This window comes from Manacus candei, unplaced genomic scaffold (genome assembly GCF_025592945.1).
Source record: "Manacus candei isolate 608988 ecotype Guabito, Panama unplaced genomic scaffold, ASM2559294v1 h1tg000045l, whole genome shotgun sequence".
Taxonomy (NCBI): domain Eukaryota; kingdom Metazoa; phylum Chordata; class Aves; order Passeriformes; family Pipridae; genus Manacus; species Manacus candei.
In genome coordinates, this window is record NW_026138093.1 from 7,927,374 (window position 1) to 7,950,738 (window position 23,365).

Sequence of the window (23,365 nt, forward strand, 5' to 3'; positions counted from 1 at the left end):
TTTTCAGTCCTGCGCTGCAAGGGCCGGTCCCTCCTTTTAAATATTGAATCCAACTGAAGATTCCTGTCAGACAAAAGGTGCCACCACAGAAAACTCTTCCTGCCGAAGAAGTGCCTAGGCTACTCCAACAACTGTACCTTGTGACAGGTAACGAGGCTTTAAATTTAGGTTGCAAGGTATAAAAGATTTTTTAATGCCACAAACAAGCAAAAACGGCTATCCGGGCGACCAGAGGAAACCCCTGTTCCTGCCGCAGTCCACAAGGGGGAACAAAAACAGCACTTATTTTACCCTCCTTTGCCACCTCCCCCCCAAAGTCATGTCATCAGTCCATTGGTGGAGATTTCATGGGCTGCATCCTGCTTGGTTCCCTCTTCGCGGGCCAGCTCTGGGTTGGTTCCTCCTTTCACGGGCCATCTCCGTTGTTGAGGGGTGTCCACCAATAATTTTAAAGTCATTAGTCTCTATTAGGCCGTGGTTCTGGAAACTTCCATCAGGATGATGGTTGATCACCCAGACTCCTCGTGGCCGACCCCTCCGTATTGCTCCCCATTAATATGCTTAGAACAAACAGCTTCAAGGTACAATGTGCTAAATCATCGTGTTGTGGTTAATCAGTTTGCAGCTTACAGAACTTGTGGTTAGGCATTGCCTAACACTCTAACTTGTGATTCCAACAAAGCAGTTAACACAATATAAGAACTTTGTTAACTCTTTCTTATTTGAACAGCAAATTTCTTTAGATCACTTATAACACTGCTCCTCGCAGGTAGGATTTGGGTCTGGGGGTCTCAGTTTTGGTGTGGGGGGGCCTCAGTTTGGGTCTGAGGGGTCTCTGGGGTGTCAGCTTGGGTCAGGGGGTCTCAGGCTTTGGGTCTGGGGGTCTCAGGGGTCCCAAGGCCTCAGTTTGGGTCTGGGGGCCTTGGGTCTGGGGGTCTTAGTTTGGGTCTGGGGATCTCAGCTTTTGGGTCTGGGGGGCTCAGGATTTGGGTCTGGGGGTCTCAGTTTGGCTCTGGGGATCTCAGGTTTTGGGTCTGGGGGGCTCAGGTTTTGGGTCTGGGGGTCTCAGTTTGGCTCTGGGGATCTCAGGTTTTGGGTCTGGGGGTCTCAGTTTGGGTCAGGGAGGCTTAGGGTTTGGGTCTAGGGGGCTCAGTTTGGGTCAGGGGGGCTCAGTTTGGGTCCAAGGGGCTCAGGATTTGGATCTGGGGATCTCGGGGATCCCAAGGTCTCCATTTGGGTTTGGGGGTCTCAGGGTTTGGGTCTGGGGGGTCTCAGGGGGTCTCAGCATCAGGTTTTGTCCCCCACACCTGTGTCAAAATGTCCCCCGCCACCCCAACCAGTATTTCCTGTTCCCAAACTGGGACAGGGAACCGAAACTGGGAGGGGGAAGGGGGGGAACTGGGAGGGGCTGGGGGGGGCCCAATGACCTTCAGATGGGTCTGGGGGACCCCCAAAGACCCCTCACTGTTCTGGGAACTCCCAAAGACCCCCCCCAGAAGGGACAGGGACCCCCAGTGACCCCCTCAGGGTCAGTCGCCCTCCATGGGGGTTGGGGGGCACTGGTGACCTCCCCTAACCCCCCCTCTGTCCCCGCAGGCTCCCAGTGCTCCCAGACCCCCCCCGAAGGCTGCACCCCGTGCATGACCCCCGGAGCCCCCCGAGACGCCGACCCCCGTGACCGTGACCACCGGGAGCCCCCCAAGCCTCTCCTGCTCCCCGGCCCCGCCCCGGGGGTGGCTCCGGGTGTGGGGGGGCCCCCCTCCCGCGAGGGGCCCGTGGGGACCCCCCTGACCCTCGAGTGCCACTTCCGAGGCCCCCCCGACACCGCCCTGACCTGGCTCCAGGCGTGTCCCCCCGGGCTCGGGGAGGTCCCCCGGAGCTGCCCCTGGCCCCAGGAGGTGGTGGCCACCCGGGGGGGCCGCCGGATGGAGCGGGCGGTGCAGGAAGGGGGGGGAAGCTCCACCCTGACCTTCCCCAAACTGTCCCACAACGACTCCGGGCTCTTCTTCTGCCGCGTGGAGTCCGGGGGGGAGACGGCCCAGAGCTGCGGCACCTTCGTCAGGGTCCTCGGTGAGTGGGGGACGTGGGGGGGTCTCACCCGGGTCACTCGGCCCCTCCCGGTGCCCCCAGCATGGTACCAGTATAGCCCAGTCCCTCCCGGTTTAACCCCCTCCATCCCAGTCCCCTCCAAGGGTATCCCAGTGCCCCCCAGCCCTGCAGCACCTTCGGGAGGGTCCTGGGGGTCTCGGGGGGATCGAGGGGGCTGGGGGGTCTCATCTGAGTCACTGGTCTTTCCCAGTCCATCCTAGTCCCCTCCCAGTATAACCCAGTCCATCCCAGTCCCCTCCCAGTATAACCTAGTGCTACCACAAGCCCCCCCAGTCCATCCCAGTGCCCTGCAGTGCCCCCCAGTCCATCCCAGTTATTCCCAGTAACCCCTTTGAGCCCTTCTCAGTGCCCTCCAGTCCCACTCCAGTCTGTCCCAGTCACTCCCAGTATCTCTCTTGAGTCCCTCCCAGTGCCCTCCCAGCATAACCCAGTGCCCTCCAGTCCCTCCCAGTATAACCCAGTGCCCTCCCAGCATAGCCCAGGCCCTCCCAGTATAACCCAGTGCCCTGCACTCCCTCCCAGTATACCCAGTCCCTCCCAGTGTAACCCAGTCCCTCCCAGTTACCCAGTCCCGTTCCCACAGAGCCGGTTCCTGCCCCGTTCCTGGCGCTGAGGGAGAGCACCAAGAACCGGATCCTGACGGCGCAGGGGGTGCTGCTGCTGCTCTGCTCGGCCGGGCCGGGGCTGCTGCTGCTGCTCAGGGTGGGACACTGGGACAAACTGGGACAGCTGGGGCAGGGGGACACCAACTGGGACACTGGGACACCAACTGGGACACTGGGACAACTGGGACAGGGGGACACCAACTGGGACACCCAACTGGGACACTGAGACACCAACTAGGACACTGGGACACCAACTGGGACACCCAACTGGGACACTGAGACACCAACTAGGACACTGGGACACCAACTGAGACACTGGGACAACTGGGACACCCAACTGGGACACTGGGACACCCAACTGGGACACTGGGACAACTGGGACAGGGGGACACCAACTGGGACACTGGGACCCTCAGTTCTGTCACTGGGACCCCCAATTGGACACTGGGACCCCCAGTTGGGACACTGGGGACACCAACTGGAACTTTGGGACCCCTAAATAGGACACTGGGGACACCAACTGGGACACTGGGGACACCTAATTAGGACATTGGGGACACCAACTTGGACACTGGGGACACCAGCTGGGACACTGGGGACACCAGGTGGGACATTGGGTCCCGTAAATGGGACACTGGGGACACCAATTGAGACATTGGGGACATTAATTGAGACCCTGGGGACACCAATTGCCCCTCGGGTCCCCCAAAATCCCCCCCTGGGTAACCTCAATCCTCCCCAACCCCCCAACCCCCCCCTGGTACCCCCAATTCCCCCCTGGATGCCCCAAAACCCCTTCAACACCCCCCGTACATCCCAGTTCCCCCCAAATCCCCCCCAGTTCCCCCCAACCTCCTCCTGCCATCCCCAAATCCCCCCAGTCCTCCCCAGAGACACCCAACCCCCCCTGGCCACCCCTAAATCCCCCTGGTGCCCCCAAAACCCCCCTGGCCACCCCTAAATCCCCCTGGTGCCCCCCAAAACCCCCCTGGCCACCCCAACCCCCTCCGGCCACCCCTAGTTTTCCCCTGTCACCCCTTAATTCCTCCTTGGTGCCTCCAAACCCCACCCGGCCACCCCAAAACCCCCCTGGAGCCCCCCCAAACACCCCCCGGCCACCCCAAAACCCCCCTATGCCCTCTTTTCCCCCCCTGGCCACCCCTAAATCCCCCCTGGTGCCCCCAGAAAACCCCCCCGGCCACCCCAAAACCCCCCTGTACTTCCAACCTCCCCGCCCCACCACCCCTAAATCTCCCCTGGTGCCCCTCAAAACCCCCCTGGCCACCCCAAAAATTCCCTGTGCCCCCTTTTTTCCCCCCTGGCCACCCCTAAACCCCCCCTGGCCACTCCAAACCCCCCCGTGCCCCCTGTTCCCCCCCCCCAGAAGCGCTGGGCCAACGAGCAGCTGCTGCACCCCGAAAAAACCACATGCGAGGAGGAAAACCTCTACGAGGTGACGTTCTGGGGGCCCCCGCGCCCCAAAATCGTGCTGGGGGGGGGTCTATCACTCTCTAAACCCCCCCAAACCGACCCGAATCCCCCCCTTTCCTCGTTTTCAGGGGCTGAACCTGGACGAGTGTTCGATGTACGAGGACATTTCCCGGGGGGTCCAACCCATTTACCAGGACGTGGGGACCCTCCCCGGCGATTCCCAGCTGGAAAATCCCTGAGGGACCCCCCGAAAAAGGGGGGTGGGACCCCCCGGGAAGGGGTTTGGGACCCCCTGGCTCTGCTTGGCCCCCCCCAGTGCTCTGCTCTGGTGACACAAGGCCGTGCTGACCCTTCCCAAAATAAAACTGCTGTGGGTTCTGTGGGTTTTGGGGGGTTAGTTACTTGTTAGTAATTAACGAGTGGTTAATTAATCAGCAAGGGGAGGCAGGTGAGAGCAGAGATGCCTCAGAGTCTGATGGGAAGGGGGGTCTTGTAGTGACCCCCATTTTTCCCCTATTATCCCCCATTTTCCTTCTTCATCCCCTATTTTCCCCATTTTCCCTCATTTCCCCCATTTTCCCTCATTATCCCCATTTTCCTCATTACCTCGTTTTCCCTCATTTCCCCCATTTTCCCCCCTTATCCCCTATTTTCCCTTATTTCCCCCATTCCCCCCATTATCCCCACTTTTCCTCTCAGACACCCATTTCCCCTCATTTTCAACCATTATCCCTTCTTTTCCCTCCATTATCCCATATTTTTCCCCATTGTTCCCCGTTTCCCCCATTATCCCACATTTCTCCCCTATTATTCCCCATTTTCCCTCATTATCTGACATTTTTCCCTATTATTCACCATTTTCCCCCATTATGCCCCATTATCCCACATTTCTTCTTCCTTATCCCCCATTTCCCCCTTACCATCCCCCATAATCTCCTATTTTTCCCCATTACCCCTCATTTTCCCCATTTTCCCCTCACTCTCCCCCATTACCCTCCCATTTCTCTCCCTTTCTTCCCCATTTCACCTCATTTTACCCCATTTCCCCCCATTATTTGCCCTCATTATCCCCCATTTCTACCCCATTATCCTCCATTTCTACCCCATTATCCCCTATTTTTTCCCATTTTCCTCCGTTATCCTCCATTAACCCCCATTTCCCACAAATTCCCCCCATTCTCTCCCATTTCCCCCTCTCTCTCCTCCATTCCTCCATTTTCCCTCGTTTACCCCATTCTCCCCATTAATTCGCATTTTTGCCCATTTTCCCTTATTTACCCCATTCTCCCCATTATCTCTCATTTTTGCCCATTTTCCCCCATTCCTCCCATTTCCCCTCATTCTCCCCCCACTTCCTTCCCATTTCCCCTCATTTTCCTTCCATGTTTCCCCATTTCCTCGCATATCCTTCTGTTTCCCCCTCACTGTCCCATTATCCCCCATTTCCCCCCCATTACCCCCCATTTCCCTCCCATTATCTGAGGTGTTGTTCAAGGGACGAACCCCACTCAGACACGAACAAGTGCCAGAGCAGAATTACCGTTTATTCAAACTGCCGAGGTTTAAATACCACGCCTGAACATGTCCCATGACCTTCTAACCAATGACAATCAAGTATTGTCTGAGAACCCGGGAGACCACAACTCCCATGGTTCCTTGTTACAGTCTTCCTGCCACATCTCCCCCTTCTTTTTATTAACAAGTTGAGAAACAATACATTTTTAACATTCTTATTATAACCAATCTTATTTCAACTAATTATAAAAAACAGGGCCTATCGTCACAAGGCCTTTATTGAACTGTTTACAACTTTATTGGTTCGTGCAATATTCAAGCAATCTCAAATTACCCAGGGTTTGTAGGTGTGGATAACCTTTTATCTGAGGGTGACTTTGTGTAATGGCATCATCTTTATTTAAAAGGGAAATGTATTGGGTTGTAGGTGTTGTGTCTGAGGTGGTGCTGTTTGAAGTAGTGTTTAAGACGTCTTGCTGTAAAGTGTACTTGCGTTCACACACACACTCAACTTTCTCATTCATACTCCGGTGGTCACCGTTTCATTCTCTCCTTACATATGCATTCTTAAACCCTTTATTGTGTTTGACTCATGGAGTTTTGGTTCTGTATTGGTTACTGTTTATGTGTTTCTTTTGGTTCTGTATTGGTTACTGTTTATATGTTTCTTTTGGTTCTGTTGTATCATTTATTGCTTGTGATTCTCCCTGTTTTAAAGAAATGTTAATGTAGATTTACACACATAGGGAACAGACCCATATCTCTTTTCCCCCTTTTTTTTTTTTTCTGTGTGATGTGTTTACTATTGTTGGTCATGTTTCTTCTAATCCAAATCCTTCACTTATTTCTTCTGGTGGTTGTTCCTGTTGTGCTGGAGGGCTGATATAAGGCCTGACACATCTAGAAGGGACCCATTGTAATTTGGTACCCTTGGATACACAGGCATATCCCCTTCCCCATGTTATGAGATCTACTGGTCCTGACCATTGCCCAGATATTAGATCTTTGATCATAACTGGTGGTTTGGAAGATGAAAGTATTTGAGTTTTGTGTTGGCGTTCATACCTGCTATGGTCTGTATCATTACAGTTTAAGAAATTTAGAACATATGACGCTTTCCATAAGTGTTCCTGGGGGCTATATACCGACTCCCCTCTTTTTTGTCTTTGAAGCATTTCTTTTAGTGTATGGTGAGCTCTTTCTACAATCGCTTGTCCTGTGGGTGAATGCGGTATTCCTATGGAATGGAGTACCCCCCAATCTGTGAGAAATGTTTTGATTTTTTCAGAACAATAAGCAGGGCCATTGTCGGGTTTTATGGTTTTTGGAATTCCTAGGATTGCAAAACAACTGAGCCAGTGTCTGATAACGTCTTTGGCTTTTTCTCCTGTGTGTGCTGTTGCATTAATGTATCTGGAATGTGTGTCTACTGTAACATGGACATATTTTAGTTTACCGAATTCAGCTCTATGTGTAACGTCTGTCTGCCAGATTTCATTGGCTGTTATGCCCCTGGGATTAACCCCTTCCTTAGCTGGCATTGGGGTAATTCGCTGGCAGTCAGAGCATGACATAATTATGTCTCTGACATGGTTTATTGTAATTTGGAATTGTCTCTTTAATGAACGTGCATTTTGGTGGAACAACTGGTGTGAAAGTGTCCTGGTTTGAGATAGTCCCAAAATCCAATTCCCTAGCTCCATTCCCCCTCCCACATCTCAACCTAATGTGAGATGGGTTTTTCCAGACAAAACACACCAGACTCAAAGTGGGGGAAAGGGAAATATATTACAATGACTGTACAAATAAATACCATATCACATTATACACATGATCACAAACTATCTCTACCATGACATATGTATTTACAATTATCGGATCTCTTCTCCCCTCCAAATAAAAGTCCAGGAGGGAAAGAAGGACAGATCCCTTCCAGTCTCTGAACAGCAGCATCTTCTGAGGCAGCAGTCTGTCTTCTTCACATTGATGCAGCAGCTTTGGCTGGCTTTCTGCCAGCATCCACGAGGGAGTATCCAAGCCTCTCTCTCTCGGCCCCATCGCCTCCAACCGAGGGGTCTTCCGTGGGCTTCGTAACCCCAGACAAGGTCGTATCACCACGGTCATATCACGAAGACACAGGGGGGTCTCCGTGACGGTCTGGTATCTCCAGGAGACTCAGCTCCTTGCAGGGCCTCTGTGCCCTGTCTCTCAGGCTGCCACCGTGGCAGCAGTGCAAGGGGGGGAGCCAAGGTCAACTCCCCCCACATTCCATCTGGCGGTCCCGGTCCAGCTCCGGGACATCTTTTGAGCTTCTCAGCTCCTCTCTCTCTCTCCGGTGCTGCATGTCTAAAACTCTTCTCCTTAATAGGAGTCCATCTCCCTCTTTTCTCAGAGGGATCTCAAAGGAGTTTGGGGGGGGGTCTGGTATCAGTCTTACCCCCAGAACTCTGTCTCTCAGCTACTGGCTCTCTCTCTCTCCCTTTCCAAGAGTATTCTCTGCGGTGCTGCATGTTGCTTCTGTTGCTCCTCCGGTTCAGGTCTTATCTGTCCTGGCTCTCTGCCACCGTTTCTCTGGTCAGCGCCGGCTGCTGCTCTGTGCCCATGGAGAAAAACATCTCCTGGCATAACTACAGACACTTAGTCCGGTCTAGCACTGTTCCAGGTCTTTGCAGTCCCCCCCCCAACCAGGGGCTGGGAGGCCCCAGAGGGCCCAAAGGGGCTCAGAGCCCTTCCTCGTGGCTCTACAACATGGCCACCTCTCCTGTGGCTCCTGGAACCCAGTGGCCATTGGGACACTGCAGGGCCTGCTGGAATCCAGGGGCCGGGGGGACACTGGGGAGCCTCTTGGAGCCAAGGGAACCCTGGGATGTTTTGGAACATCCTGGAATCAAGGAGCCATTGTGACACCGTAGGGCCTCAGGGAACCAAAGGAACCCTCAGAGTTTTTGGAACCTCATAGAATCAAGGGGCCATTTCTGGCAGGATGCTCTGCTCTGACAATACCTAAACAATGGTCAGAGAATGCAAACAATGCACACTCTCTGTGATGAGTTACTGCTGGTGCCAAGGTGCTCTTTTTAATGTTGAATTGTGCTAAACCCAAAATGCTTCATGAAACTTCAAACACACATCCTGCTTTTTGAAGCAGGATTTGACAGATAAGCTGCTCCCTGGCCTGCAAATATGTCTGGCAGTCAAACCCTTGATAACTATAAAAGCCCCGTCCAACTGTCATGTGGCAGATTCTTCCACAGACTTCCTTGAAGTTTGTGGAGCTTCTGCCATGAAGCAGGGACAGCTCTTCATGGTCACTGCCCAGGGGTTAAGTGAAAGAGAGAGAACTACCCCCTGTCATTGTGGGGTGAGTTACCTCAATCTCTACTTCAGGATCGTTTCTTTTTGCTGGCTTTGATCCAATTACTTTAATAGAATGACTTTGATAGACTGCACTGTCCTATCTTACACTATACTGCTAGAAGGTTTTGGCTTTTATACTGTGCAGTAAATAATTGTCTTTAAGGCCATTTATCACTTGTCTGATCAATTGTCTTAATAAATAATTCATTTTATAAAAATATTTCTGATTTGCCATCACTAAAACCTACCGAACAAAGTGATTGAATCACACCTCTAGAATTCCTTCAATCGAAACCAAAATCTGAACCCGAGATTGGATCCAGCCACCCCAGGCTCCTCTCTGAGAAGGAATTTAGAAAGCAAGGGGGTCCTCTCTGCCCCTGGTAGCTCAACGAGACGGCTTCTGCCATCAACTTTGTCTAAGCCTTCCACCCCCCCAGCCCCAAGCCGTGACACATGGGCATGTCTTGTCCATGCAGTGCAAACATGGACTCCTGAGCTGGTCATTTGCTGTCCCTCCTTGGAGGGAAGAACAAGCCCAATGGCCTGGGATGAGAGGCCAGTGCTGGGAGCGGCGCTGGCTGTGCCAGGGCACTGCTGGGTGCCCCCACCCTGAGCACTCCCACCCTTGTGCTGGTCACTGCTGTTTTCCTCTGCAGGGCGTTGTGTTGGGCACATCCTGGAGAGCAAAGTGGAAAACAGATGGAAGCTTTGAGGCCCTGGCCTGAGGAGATGCCCCTGCAGGATGGCAGTGCTGCTGCAGAGGTCAGCTCTGTGCCAGCAGTGCCCGTGGCTGTCCCTGCCTGCAGTCCCTGGACAGTCCTGCAGCAGGACTGGCACCGACTGCCAGAGCACTGAGGCCTCCAACAACACAGGGCTCTGCAGGACAGTGTGGAAGGGAAGGGAGAGGAGGCCAGGCAGGAGAAGGGCTGCTGCTCCCTGGCAGTGCTGCTCTGCTGGGACTCTTTTCTGGCCCAGCTCTGCACAGAGGCACCGAGCCTGCAGCTGCAGAGAAGTCAGAAAGGAAAGATGTCAGGCAAACAAGTCAAGGCAGAGTTCTTTATTTGGTTTGAGCACACAGTGAATACAATTTCCAATTTGTACAGCCTCTGGGTCAAGTTAGAAAGGCAAACACTGAATTGAAAATGGTGTTTATATATAAAGATATAAATATATATCGTTTTAGATATATTTATAGATATACAGATTTTTTGGTGTGAAGAAATTCTCACAAAAATAACACTCCTCTCAGGAGCAAAATATCAAAAAAGATATACTGGGCCTTCAATGAAGTCCATAACAGGATTGGCCTTTAATGAGGTACATAACATGCAGAAGAAGGAGAGTTTATTGCTTCTGAAAAACAGCCAGTTATCAGTTTCCTCAGAGCATCCTTGACCTCCTGGTTCCTGAGGCTGTAAATTAGGGAGTTCAGTGCTGGAGGCACCACTGAGTAAAGAACTGACACTACCAGATCAAAGGATGGGGAGGAGATGGAAGGGGGCTTCAGGTAGACAAAGAATGAGGTGCTAATAAACAGTGAGACCACGGCCAGGTGAGGGAGGCACGTGGAAAAGGCTTTGTGCCGTCCTTGCTGAGAGGGGATCCTCAGCACAGCCCTGAAGATCTGTACATAGGAGAAAACAATGAAAACAAAACAACCAAACATTAAACAGGCAATAACCACAGTGAGCCCAATTTCCCTGAGGTAGCCTGAGTGTGAGCAGGAGAGCTTGAGGATGTGTGGGATTTCACAGAAGAACTGGCCCAGGGCATTGCCCTGGCACAGGGGCAGGGAAAATGTATTGGCTGTGAGCAGTAGAGCATTGAGAAAGCCAGTGGCCCAGGCAGCTGCTGCCATGTGGGCACAAGCTCTGCTGCCCAGGAGGGTCCCGTAGTGCAGGGGTTTGCAGATGGCAACGTAGCGGTCGTAGCACATGATGGTGAGGAGGAAATACTCTGCGTCAAGAAAGAAGACAAGCAGAAAGGCCTGTGCAGCACATCCTGTGTAGGAGATGGCTGTGGTGTTACGGAGGGAATTGTGCATGGCTTTGGGGACAGTGGTGCAGATGCAGCCCAGGTCTGTGAGGGAGAGGTTGAGCAGGAAGAAGTCCATGGGGGTGTGCAGGTGGTGGTCACAGGCTACGGCGCTGAGGATGAGGCCGTTGGCCAGGAGGGCAGCCAGGGAGATGGCCAGGAAGAGCCAGAAGTGCAGGAGCTGCAGCTCCCTCCTGTCTGCAAATGCCAGGAGGAGGAACTGGGTGAGGGAGCTGCTGTTGGACATTTGCTGTTCCTCAGCACAGGGTCTATTCAGAAAAGGAAAAGACACAGAAGAATTAGGAGATACCCCTCTCAGCAAAGATACTCCATCTTTCATAGTAATCCCCCCAAACCATTTGTATTTCCCTTTAACTGATTCAGAGTGGTGTGAACAGCAAGAATTCTGGCTATGTGCTGCCAAGGGCTCAGCTCTGCTCTGCTGCAGTGGCGACATGGAGCTGGTTTGTGACAGCTCTGATGATCACAAGGGATGTCAGATGTGACCCACCTTTAACAGAAAAGCTCCATTTCTGACCCCCCTACTCACAAGAGTGTGGTCTGCAGAACAGAGGTTTCTATTCTCTTTAGAATAATTCTTCTGTTAGATATGTTCCACCATTAAATCTTCAGGATGTTCTTTTAGGAGTAAAAATTCCCATTTTTATTGCTAAAAATTTGAAGAATCTTTAGAAAAGACAAGAGACAAAAGGGCTCAAATCTCTGTGGTTAAAAGCAGAACCAGGAGAGCTGCAGAGTTCTTTAGCCTGTTTCCCTTCTGCCCTGCTCTTTACCTTGTACTGCATTCACTTTGATTTCACACAAACAAATATTGAAAACTACATCCACAATGCAGTGATGAGAGCAGGACAATGTTGTTTCCAAGCTCAGCTCTGTTAAGTGTCCCCTGTGCCAGCCCAGAGGTGCAACTGTGCTGGACAGAGCAGGACGGGAGCCCTCCTGTAGAGAAGCCAAGGCCTGGGACAGGAGAGTGCCCACCCCCAAGGGAAGGTTCAGCACTGCCCAGGATCCTGTGCTCATTTTTGAGACGCCTGAAATATTCATGTCTGAGAGTAAAAGAGTTTGAATTTCAGTGCAGCCTCCTGACCTGAGAGAACAATGTCTGTGCTACAATGCCTAAGCAGGAAACACACCTCAGGACTAATTCCTTTCCTGTAGCCCCTGTCTTTTCTTAGATTTGCAAAAAATTCTCCATTCAATATGGTGTAGTGGTGTGGAGCTGTGAGCAGGTCTGACCCTGCAACACTGAGACATGGAAAAGATCCTCCCTCAGCTGCCAGGTTTGCTCCTTGCCCACAGCCCTTCTCCCCCAGCCCTGGCAGCAGCTCCCCGGGCTGGTTGAGAGCTGCCCCTGGCAGGCAGCAGAGTCCCTGCCCAGCACAGCACCCTGGGCTGCAGGACCCTGCTCTGCCCCACTGCCCTGGGCACCCCTGGCTGCACCCCCAGCTTCACAGCTCTTCCAAAGTGCCCCAAAACAGCCCCTGCTCACCCATCCCATCAGCTGGGGCTGGGCCAGCTTTAGGAGATGCCTCCAGGAGCTGCCCCTGCACTGCCCTGCAGCCACAGACTCACCCTGTGCAGCCCTGCCAAGATTCCTCCTGCAGGGAGCTCTCAGCGGTCCTGCCAGTGCTGAGCCCCTTGAAGCTCTGTCTGTGCCCTGCTGGTGTCCCTGAGCTGCCCTGGCAGTGCCCTCAGCCCTGCTGGGCTGTGCAGAGGAGCTGCTCACCAGCAGAGTTGTCTCTTTGAAGCTCTTCTTGCTTGCCAGGAGCTCCCTGTGTGCCAGGAGCCCGGCCCAGCTCAGCAGCACAGCAACAGCCCCAGGCATTTCATGACCCTCAGGGGGTTTGTTGTTGTTTACATGAGACTCAGTCCCTGAGAGGAAGTTCAAACAACTTCTCAAAAAGTCAAAGTGAGATTGAAACACTAAAGTTTCCTTTAGTGCTAATGAGTCCCACTGAGGGGCATAACTGAGAATGTGTCCCCAGGTTCCAGTTAGAGCAGAAAACTGCAGACAGTGATGACAAGGATGGACAAGCAAGGGAAAGGTGACTCTGATGCTGAATAAACCTTGACTTGTTTCCTTAATCCAGAGGACCAAGCCCTGACCCCCAGTCCCTGGGAAGGCAGATGCTGTCCCTGCCTCATTCCTCAGGGCTCTTCCTGGGGCACTGGGATGTGGGATGTGCAATGCCAAGGGCAGGACCATGGGGTGGCACCTGCCAGGCTGCTGAGCAGGGACAAGGAGGCCATGAGGCCCCAGGGCTGCAAGGGCCACTCCCCTCCTCCTGGCATCAGGGGCACAGACAGCAACCCTGGCCAAAGGCCTGCAGAAGGTGGCTGTGTCAGGGCCTTTCAGCTTCTCCCCATGCCTGTCTCCTCTCCAGCCCAGGCTGTCCTACGGTGTCCATGCCCTGCCCCTTTCCCTGCAGGCTGTCCTCATCCCCCCGGCTGCCCCACCTGGCTGGCACCTTCCTGCACTGACATCTCTGCGTCCTCCCTGGCTCTTCCTGCACACACAAAGCCTTGGGCTCATCCAGACTCCTTCTTGGTGACATATTGCACCACAACACTGACCTTGGAGGGAAATTTCTAACTTCTTGCCCCCCCAGCTGCCCTTGGTGGCACTATTTCTTTCTTAGGCTGTTTTCTGACAGGAAGAAAAGCTCCACCAGCTCTCACACCCCCCTTCCAGACCTCTCAGGCTACTCCTCTACTGTCCTCAATCTTCACATCACTGACCCCTGAGTCCTCAGCCTCTATATACGGGTCATGTACTTGAGGCCCCAAATTCCTTCCTGGGAGATCTCTGGGACCTCTCCAAGGTTTTGGAAGATGACAATAGAGTGCTCTTATCCCAGGAAACACAGAGGGACACTTTTTTCCAAGGGTTGTCTTGGCAGAATGAGGCACAATCTCTTTAAACTTTCTGGCACAAGGGAGCTCTGAGCTCTGGGTACGGAGGGAGGTCCAAGTGCCAACCACTGGAGTGGGAGCTACAAATCATCAGGTCTTGTGTCCTTTGGAGTGCCAGACACTGGTGAGAGTGGTGTGTGTGTGTGCACATGGAAGGACTTGAAGGGCACAATGAACTGTCTCAAAACACTGTCAAAGCAGGAAAATCCCATAAGGCACCACAAGACCTAAGCACTGGTGGCAAACAGGAAGGCCTTTAATTCCAAGGCCTAAAGGGAGGTGAAGCTTTGGAAGTAGCCCACAGGACAGAATTGCACTATTTCTTTCTTTCTCCCTCATATTTACTGTTAAATCAAAGCTGGACTGCTGACTTTGGCACATGGTCTCCTTTGCAGCTGAATTTGGGCAGAGGTGTCTGATATGGTTTGAAGCTGGCTCCCTGCCAAGTCTGCAAACCCTACCATAAGAAGTCCATCCTGCCCCCAAAAACCTCAGGCAGAAGAGGGAGAAAAGACAACTAAGAAAAACCGGAACTGGAGAGAGACAGCTAAAGTGATATATATAAATATATTTACAGTTATGTACTTTTATATACAATTTGAAATATATATACAGTTTCACAAGGGAAAGGGAAGGGGGAAGGGAAAGGGAACAAAACCAAAATAAAATATATATATCCCAATTAGTAGCCCAAGATCTAGTAACTAAAGAGTTATCAAAGAAAAATCCCACCACTCTCCCTGGGAAAACCGAGAGTCTCTCCGGAACGATCACCGGCAACCTCCGCCTCCCAAGGTCGACAAGGCCTAACCAGGCCTCGCTCCCCAACACGGCAGACTCAACAGCAGGGAACCTGCACCTCCAAGCTGCCGGAAGGAAAGAGAACGAACACCTTTCCTCCTTTCTTCTTATAGTCTGGCTTACGTAAAAATCGTAGGGAATACTGGGTAAATCTGGACCCTTCCTTGGTTACAAACTGGTCACCAAGGAAGGCCTAGCCCAAACCACCACAGTGTCTCTTAATAATGGGAACCTGAGAGTATCCAAGAGGTTTTAGAGGGTGGGAATGGCCACTGGATTCCATGAGGTTCCACAGAGTCACAGGGTCCATTTGGCTTCGTAAGGCTCTGTAGGGTGATAATGGACCCTTGATTCCATGGGTTTGCAAAATGTCTCAGGACACCTTTGGTTCTAGGAGGCCCCACGTATCACAGTGGCCCCTTGGTTCCATGAGATTCCACAGTGTCCCAGGAATCCTTTGGTTCCATGAGCCCTGCAGTGTCACAATGGCTCCTTGATTCCATGAGGTTCTGAAAAGTCTCAGGGTTCCTTTGGTTCCATGAGGTCCTACAGTGTCACAGTGGCCTCTGAGAACCCGAGGTTCCTCAGTGTCACAATGGTCCCTTGATTCTATGAGGGCTCGAAATGTCTCAGGGCTCCCCTGGTTCCATGAGGACCTTCATGGCACAATGAACCCTTGGTTCCATGAGGTTCCACAGTGTCCCAGGATTCCTTTGATTTCATGAGGTCCTGGAGTGTCACAATGACCCCTTGATTCCATGAGTTTCCACAGTCTCCCAGGGTTACTTTGGTTCCATGAGGACTTGCAGTGTCACAATGACCTCTTAATTCCATGAGTTTTCACATTGTCACAATGCTGCCTTGATTTCATGAGATTCCACAGTGTCCCAGGGCTCCTTTGGGTCTAGAAGGCCCTACAGTGTCACAATGGCCCCTTTACTCCAGGAGGTTCCACAGTGTCCTTGCTGGAACACACAGGGCTGTAATGTTGTCACCCCTGCAGAGCTGCCTCCAGCTCTGGGCTCCAGCACAGGAAGGACATGGACCTGTTGGAGTGAGTCCAGAGGGGAGCAGAAAGAGGATCAGAGGGATGGAGCAGCTCTGCTTGAGGAAAGGCTGAGAGAATTGGCATTGTTGAGGCTGGAGAAGAGAGGGCTTTGGGGTGACCTAATTGTGGCCTTGCAGTGCCTGAAGGGAGCCAACAGGAAAGATGGAGAGAGACTTTGGACAAGGGCCTGGAGTGACAGGACAAGGGGAATGGCTTCACACTGAGAAAGGGAAGGGTTAGATGGGATATTAGGACGAATTTCTGGACTGTGATGGTAGTGAGATCCTGGCACAGGTTGCTCAGAGAAGTTCTGGCTGCCCCACCCCTGGAAGTGTTCACGGCCAGGTTGGATGGGGCAGTGAGCTCTGAGTCTAGTGGAAGGTGTCCCTGCCCATGGCAGGGGTTGGACTGAGATGCTCTTTAAGGTCCCTTCCAACCCAAACCATTCCATGATTCTGTGACTGGTAGGGGATGTGGTGGTCGGAGTTGACGGGCACAGAGACCCCAAAATGATGGAGTTTTCCATTCTGGGTGGAGGAAGGAGGGGGCAGCAGAACTGACACTCTGGACTGCTGGTGGTCAGACTTTGTCCTGTTTGGGAGACTGACTGATCTGGGTGTGAGTGTGGATGTGCTGGAGGGCAGGAAGGCTCTGCAGAGGGATCTGGACAGGCTGGATCAATAAGGCCAAGTGTCAGGGTCTGCCATTGGGTCCCAACAACCCCCTGGAACGCTCCAGGCTGCGGGCAGAGGGGCTGGAGAGCTGCTCAGCAGGAAGGGACTTGGGGGTGCTGCTTGGCAGCAGCTGGATATGAGGCAGTGTGCCCAGGGGGGCAAGAAGGCCAAGGGCATCGTGGCCTTGTTAGAGAAGAGTGTGGCCAGCAGGAGCAGAGAACTGATTGCCCCTCTGTGCTGGGCACTGGGGAGACCCCACCTGGAGTGCTGTGTCCAGTTCTGGCCCCTCAGTGCCAAAAGGCCCTTGAGGGGCTGGAGCGTGTCCAGAGAAGGGAACGGAGCTGGGGAAGGCTCTGGAAAACATGTCTGCTGAGGGACAGCTGAGGGAACTGGGCTTGTTGAGTCTGGAGAAGGGGAGGCTCAGGGGGGACCTCATTGCTCTCTGCAATGACCTGAAAGGAGGTTTTAGCGGGTGTGGGGGTTGGTCTCTTCTGCAAAGCCTTTAGTGACAGGAAGAGAGGAAATGGCCTTAAACTGCTTTGGGCAAGGTTCATATTAGATATTCAAAAACCCTTTTTCCACTGGGAGAGTGCTCAGGCATTGGAACAAGTAGCCCAGGGAGGTGGTGGAGTCTCTGGAAGCATTCAGGTGGCATCTGGATGTAGCACTTTGGGATGGGTTTAGGGGTGATTCTGGTGGTGCTGGGTTGACAGTTGGACTAGAAGATCTGGAAGGTCTCTTCCAATGTTTATGATTCTGTGACCCTCTGACCTGTCATCCCTGTTTGCAGGTTTGTGCTCTAACAAGACCCTGGGGATGTTTTCTCTGTTGGGTCCACAGAGATTGTGTTGTGTGAGCTTTTTTCCTCTATGATCAAAACAAGGAGTAATTAATGCTAAATCCAGCAGATGGCTTTCAAGTAATAACTTGGTCCAGTTTGTCCAACTGTGTCCAAACAGGTGAGGAAAATCTGGAACTTTAGAAGGGTTAATTTTTTACCTCATTAGCAGGATATCCAGGGGTGCACCAAGTGCCTGCCAGTGAGAAGAACAAGAGACCAGTAGACAGTGACAATATTGTTCTAATGTTAATGTCACTGGAGCACAGAGTGAGATCACTTCTGAGTTACATTTCTTTAATTACTGATTGTGAATAAAGAGAAAATTACGTAGCTGATGACAGTTTAGGATTTATTTCACACTCTTAACAAGAAGGTATTTTCCAACTGGACTTTGAATAAGGTTCCACGGTATATTGCAAATTTGTATCTCAAGTTAACAGTCTACTTCTTCCCAAAGAAATTCTCAGCAGCTAACACCCTTTCATCATCTGGTTCTTTCCCTGATGGCTTGGCTTCTTTCCTGTTTTATCCCTTCTCAGCCACTCATGCCAGAGGCAATATTGAGGAAAGAACTGGGTTTTAAAAAAGAGAAAATGCAAGAACTTCCTTCAGGCAGTCAGTTCTTCTGGGCAGGGCCGTCTGACTCCTGGTGTGTTTCCCTCCATGTGCTCAGCACCGGCACAGGGCACACTGAGGGAGGTCTCCAAACTTTCCTGTAGGTGATTCCATCAAAACTAATCCCCTCCCAGGGCATCACAAGATGATGCTAATCAGCTCTTCCAAGTCAAAGGAAACTTCTTTTTCCCCAGGGCAGAACAGATGGAAACATGCTACCAGTGCAAGAGAGGGACAGTGGATTCCCATCCTCTGCCATGGGGGTGGTGACCCAGACTCCCTGTTTGTCCTCTAGTCCCTCTGGGAGCCCTGAGGTTTCCCTCTGGTCCCCTCTGGCTCCCTGTGCTTGGAAAGCCTTCCAAATCCATTCTGGTGAGGGGAGGTGGTGATGCAGCAACAGCAGATGCCTCGTGGGATGCCTGGACACCCCTGGGGAGGCAGAGCTGGGGCCACTCATTCTGTGCCCTATCCTGGTTGGGTGCTGGGGGGACTGCCCTGAGGAGAGACAAATGAGGCTTCTCCCGGGGAAAGCCTCAGCCAGAGCTCAACTTCCCAAACAAGGCTGGGGCTGGGGGTGTGCCGAGGGGGAAGTTGTCCTGCAGGCAGCAGGACAGGACAAGCAGGACTCAGTCTGCTCAGGACACGGTGCATCTGAAGGGCACCATGGGTTTGGGCCCATTGTTACTGCTTTATTAAATCACAGCCGCCTCCAGCTGGCTCAGTGGAGACAGAAGAGCAGTGCTCCTAGTTTGAACTGAGGTTCTTGGTGAAGATTTGATGGCATCAGGATTCCAGTTCTCCTGCCTGTAGGAAGGACAGAGTTTCTTTTTTGTGATAAGATCCATGCCTGGAAAGCTCCCCAGGCAGCCACCAGGCCCTAACATGGCATCAGGGCAGTTGGCAGCAGTCCCCCCAACACCTGCCTCCCAGCCCACGCCAAGCCACCGCCTTACCCACAGCCCCAGAGCCCTGGATGCCACCATGGCTGTCCCTGACACCACCCTGCTCACCAGCTCAGGTGTCTCACACAGTGCCTGGGAGCCTGGGAATGTTGGAAGCTCTTCATGGATGTGGACATCAGTACCTGAAGAGCTTCTGGCCTGAATCGAGGGCTTGGCATTGGTCCTAAAGCTGCCAGGATGCCGATGGTCTGTTCTGCCAGGCAAGGGACGACTTCACTGCTGTCTCTCTTCAAGGGCTGAAGGGCTGTGAGAAAAAACAGAGCCGAGCTGAAACTCCAGACATCCCTCCAGCCCATGTTCCCCACTCACCACTGCAGATCTCATCCAGCTGCTCTGTGCTTCGGTTCCTCAGGTGCCCATTTTCCAGCTCCAGGGGGACAGGGCCAGTCAAACCACGGCAACTTGGCAGAGACGTCTTCAACTGCTTCTGCTTCCTCAGCACCGCTGAGCCCAGGTGGTCTCTGAAGAGGCAGATGGAGAAATCCTGCATGTCGCTGCTCTCCTGGGAGGAAGGAGGAAAGGTGAGCTTTGGAAACAGCAGGCCCCTGCCCACAGTGAAGGGGGGGGGATGGTGGCTGAGGGAGATGCCCTGGGCTCAGATTCCAGAGCAGGGACAAGTTGCACTGGGCTGCAAGGCCCAGAAGCCACCAGAGCCCAGGGGAGCAGAGCCTGCTGCCAGAGCTGCTGACAGGGCTGGGTGCAGGGCAGCTCTCACTGCCCAGTGCCCATCTCAGGGCTCACGCTCCCACATCAACCTTACCATGTCGAGGAAGCATGAGAGGTTTTCCACCAGATCCTCAGTGGTTGGGCAGGCCTTTATCTTCTTCAGGTTTGGACACATCAGGTTTTTAGAGACAATCACAATCTCTGTCCAGGAGTCTTCACTGACAATCCACAGGAGCTCCATCATGTTTGGCATCAGGAGCTCCTGTTTCCCTGCCTGTATGAAGGACAGTGTTTCTTTTCTGTGATAAGATCCATGCCTGGAAAGCTCCCCAGGCAGCCACCAGGCCCCAACATGGCATCAGGGCAGTTGGCAGCAGTCCCCCCAACACCTACCTCCCAGCCCACGCCAAGCCACCGCCTTACCCACAGCCCCAGAGCCCTGGATGCCACCATGGCTGTCCCTGACACCACCCTGCTCACCAGCTCAGGTGTCTCACACAGCGCCTGGGAGCCTGGGAATGTTGGAAGCTCCTCATGGGTGTGGACGTCGGCGCCAGAAGAGCAGTGCTTCTGGCCTGAATCGAGGGCTCGGTGTTGGTCCTAAAGCCTTCAGGATGCTGATGGTCTGTTCTGCCAGGCAAGAGACGACTACATTGCTGTCTGTCTTCAAGGGCTGAAGAGCTGTGAGCAAAAGAAACGGAGCCGAGATGAAGCCCTGTGTCTGCAGAGACCCCCAGACGTCCCCTCCAGCCCATGTTCCCCACTCACCGCTGCAGATCTCATCCAGTTGCTCTTGGCTTCGGTTCCTCAGGTGCCGCGTGGCCACCCCTAGGCACAAAGCTCCGTCAGCCCCTGCTCCCCAGCGGGCTCCCAGCAGCGCGGCCCCTGGCCCTGCCCTCCTCCCCCTCAGCCGGGATGAGCCCAGGAAGCACCAGGAGCTCAGGGGGGTGGAACTCAGCCCAGTGCCCACCAAGCCCAGCCACGTGGGCAGGGCTGGCAGAGGGAGGCCCAGGCCCAGCCTGTGGCAGCCGGGGCTCAGGCAGCCCCAGGGTTGGGCCTGGCTGTGGCTGCAGCAGCGGGGACGGGGGCCAGCTTGCCCAGAGAGGGACCCCGGGGGCTGGGGCTCACCGATGAACCTGATGGCCGCCTCTCGCACACTGGCCTCAGGGTCCTTGAGGTAGCTCAGGCCCTGACGCAGGTACTCTTCAGCCCTGCTCCTGTCCTTCCCCACCTGGAGAGAGCACAAGGACACGGGCATGGCACAGAGCCCCCCCGCTGGCTGCAGCAGTCCCTCCTGCCAGCACTCAGTGTTGCCCAGAGCCCTCTCTCCCGCTGGCTGCAGGGAAGGGAGAGGGGCCTGCAGAGGAGCCCCTGGGGCTCTGTTCTTGGAGGGCACACACTGGGCTGCAGCTCCAGCCTCTGGGCTCTGGGCCCACACAGTGGGCTCTGCCTGCAGGGCAAGCCTCACCCAGCCTGCACCCTGGCACTTGGCCTTACCAAGCACTCGCCAATCCTCCACATCTGCTGCTTCTTCACCAGCTCTTTCAGCTCCCTCCACTTGAGCAGCTTTGCTGCGGCAAGGAGCGCTTCCTGGGCGGCCTGCATGGAAGCAGAAGGGGTGAGGTAGCAGTATGGCTGGCAAAGGAGAGCTCTTGGCTTTCTTGCTGGGGAGATTCTGCCCTCAGGAAGTTGGGACATGCCCTCACCAAAGTGTCTAGGGGACGTGTGAGGACAGCCCCGCAGGACAGGGCCTGAGGCTGGAAGCCCTGGCCTTGGACACATGCCAGGGACAGCAGAGAAGCCTGTGGGGATGTGCCTGTTCAGGCTTTGGTGGCCACAGGCTGCTGACGAGCCCTACTGGAGCCCCAGGGCAGCTGTTGGAAATGGCCGTGCCAGCTTCTCCGTCCCTGCTGGCGCTGGCTCTGCAGGGACCTTTCCCACGGCTTGCGCTGGGCCACGGCTGCCCACTGCCAGCAGCCCTTGTCCTGCTGCCTGGGCCCCACAGGGCAGGCCAGCCCACCTCTCTCTGTGCCAGTGCTCAGCCTTCCAATGTGTACCTTGGCCACGCTCGGGGACTGGTCACTTGTGCGAATGAGCAGCGGGACCAGTGCACTCCGCAGAGACGTCTTCAATTGCTTGTTGTTCCTCAGCACTGCTGAGCCCAGGTAGTCTCTGAAGAGGCAGATAAAGGCCTCTCGCATGTCGCTGCTCTCCTGGGAGGAAGGAGGAAAGGTGAGCTTTGGAAACAGCAGCCCCCTGCCCACAGTGAAGGGGGATGGGGATGGTGGCTGAGGGAGATGCCCTGGGCTCAGATTCCAGAGCAGGGACAAGTTGCACTGGGCTGCAAGGCCCAGAAGCCACTAGAGCCCAGGGGAGCAGAGCCTGCTGCCAGAGCTGCTGACAGGGCTGGGTGCAGGGCAGCTCTCGCTGCCCAGTGCCCATCTCAGGCCTCACGCTCCCACATCAGCCTTACCATGTCAAAGAAGCGCGGCAGGTTCTCCACCAAATACTCATCCATGGGGCTGGCCTTTTTCTTCTCCAGGTTTTGATTTATCAGTCTTTTCAGGATCATAATGACCTTTGTCTTGAGGTCTTCTCTGCCAACCCACAGGAGCTCCATCATGTGTGGCACCAGGAACTCCAGTTTTCTTGCCTGTATGAAGGACAGAGTTTCTTTTCTGTGATAAGATCCATGCCTGGAAAGCTCCCCAGGCAGCCACCAGTCCCCAACATGGCATCAGGGCAGTTGGCAGCAGTCCCCCCAACACCTGCCTCCCAGCCCACGCCAAGCCACCGCCTTACCCACAGCCCCAGAGCCCTGGATGCCACCATGGCTGTCCCTGACACCACCCTGCTCACCAGCTCAGGTGTCTCGCACAGCACGATGAGGCCTTCGAGCACCTGGGAGGCTGGGAGGGTTGGAAGCTCCTCATCGATATCAAAGTTGTCATTCTGAAGGTATTCAAAGTCTTTGTCCTTGTCCTCCCACTCAAACTTCACGCTAGTGCCACTGGGCAATGGCTGTAGAAGCAAGCACAGTAGTGAGAGCCTGGCAGAGTCTGCAGGGCTCGTGGCAGGGGATCAAGTCCTTTTCTGGTAACTCACAGCCAAGTCAGAGGTGGAGCTGCTTTCTGAAGAAGAAGCGCTTAGACTGCAGGGCCACCAGTCGACCCAGAGCATGACAGCGAATGGCCATAATATCTTGTCTCCAATCTCGGGCTCTGAGAAGATGCTCTGCCACATTTGCCTGGCCACACTGCAAGGCAGAGCTCTGTGTCAGCAGGGCAACCTGGAGTGCAGTGTGGCTGGGCCAGCCCAGGTGCCTGGGGCCCTGCCTGGGCAGGCAGCAGGGCACTGAGCTGGTGTTCCCCTCTAGGCTGGGAGTAGCAGGGTGGCTCTGGGCTGGCTGGGCCAGCTTTGTCTGCTGCAGGCCTGGACAACCCAGCAGGGCTGGAAAGCTTGGTGGGATGGAGAACCCCTCTCCTCAGGGCTGTCCTCCATCATTCCTTGGCTCTGGGAGCCAGAGAGTCTCAGGCTCCACCTCCCCACAGCCAACAAACCCTCAGGCTTTTCAGGGCCAGTACCTGTCTCCTTGTGGAGCGATGCTCAGCAGTGTGGCGACTACCTTCCTTGGGAAAAAGTCCGCTAGCAGCAGAAGCAGGGAGTGGAAGCACTCCTGCACAAGTTCACACTTCACGCCTGGCAGTCTTTCATGCAGGAAGCTCAAAATCTTTGGCACCTGAAGGGGACAGAGGTGAGGAGAGTGCTGC

General features: G+C 54.0%; 2 protein-coding genes across 2 annotated transcripts in view; both read left to right on the forward strand.

Moving 5' to 3' along the window:
• The window catches only part of LOC127474810 (uncharacterized), a 1,039,526-nt gene that overhangs the window by 800,709 nt on the left and 215,452 nt on the right, over positions 1 to 23,365 (forward strand).
• On the forward strand, positions 1,641 to 4,384 carry LOC127475011 (B-cell antigen receptor complex-associated protein alpha chain-like). The gene is made up of 4 exons (XM_051796312.1): positions 1,641 to 2,070; positions 2,693 to 2,811; positions 4,099 to 4,167; positions 4,274 to 4,384. Exons 1-4 carry the CDS (start codon positions 1,641 to 1,643, stop codon positions 4,382 to 4,384), a joined length of 729 nt encoding a protein of 242 aa, XP_051652272.1.

Excerpts from the sequence above, each read along its gene's own strand:
- LOC127475011 (XM_051796312.1), top strand. The coding sequence starts at position 1,641 with ATGACCCCCGGAGCCCCCCGAGACGCCGACCCCCGTGACCGTGACCAC. Across the intron at positions 2,071-2,692 it reads CACCTTCGTCAGGGTCCTCG|AGCCGGTTCCTGCCCCGTTC; the intron begins GTGAGTGGGGGA and ends CCGTTCCCACAG. Across the intron at positions 4,168-4,273 it reads AGGAGGAAAACCTCTACGAG|GGGCTGAACCTGGACGAGTG; the intron begins GTGACGTTCTGG and ends CCTCGTTTTCAG.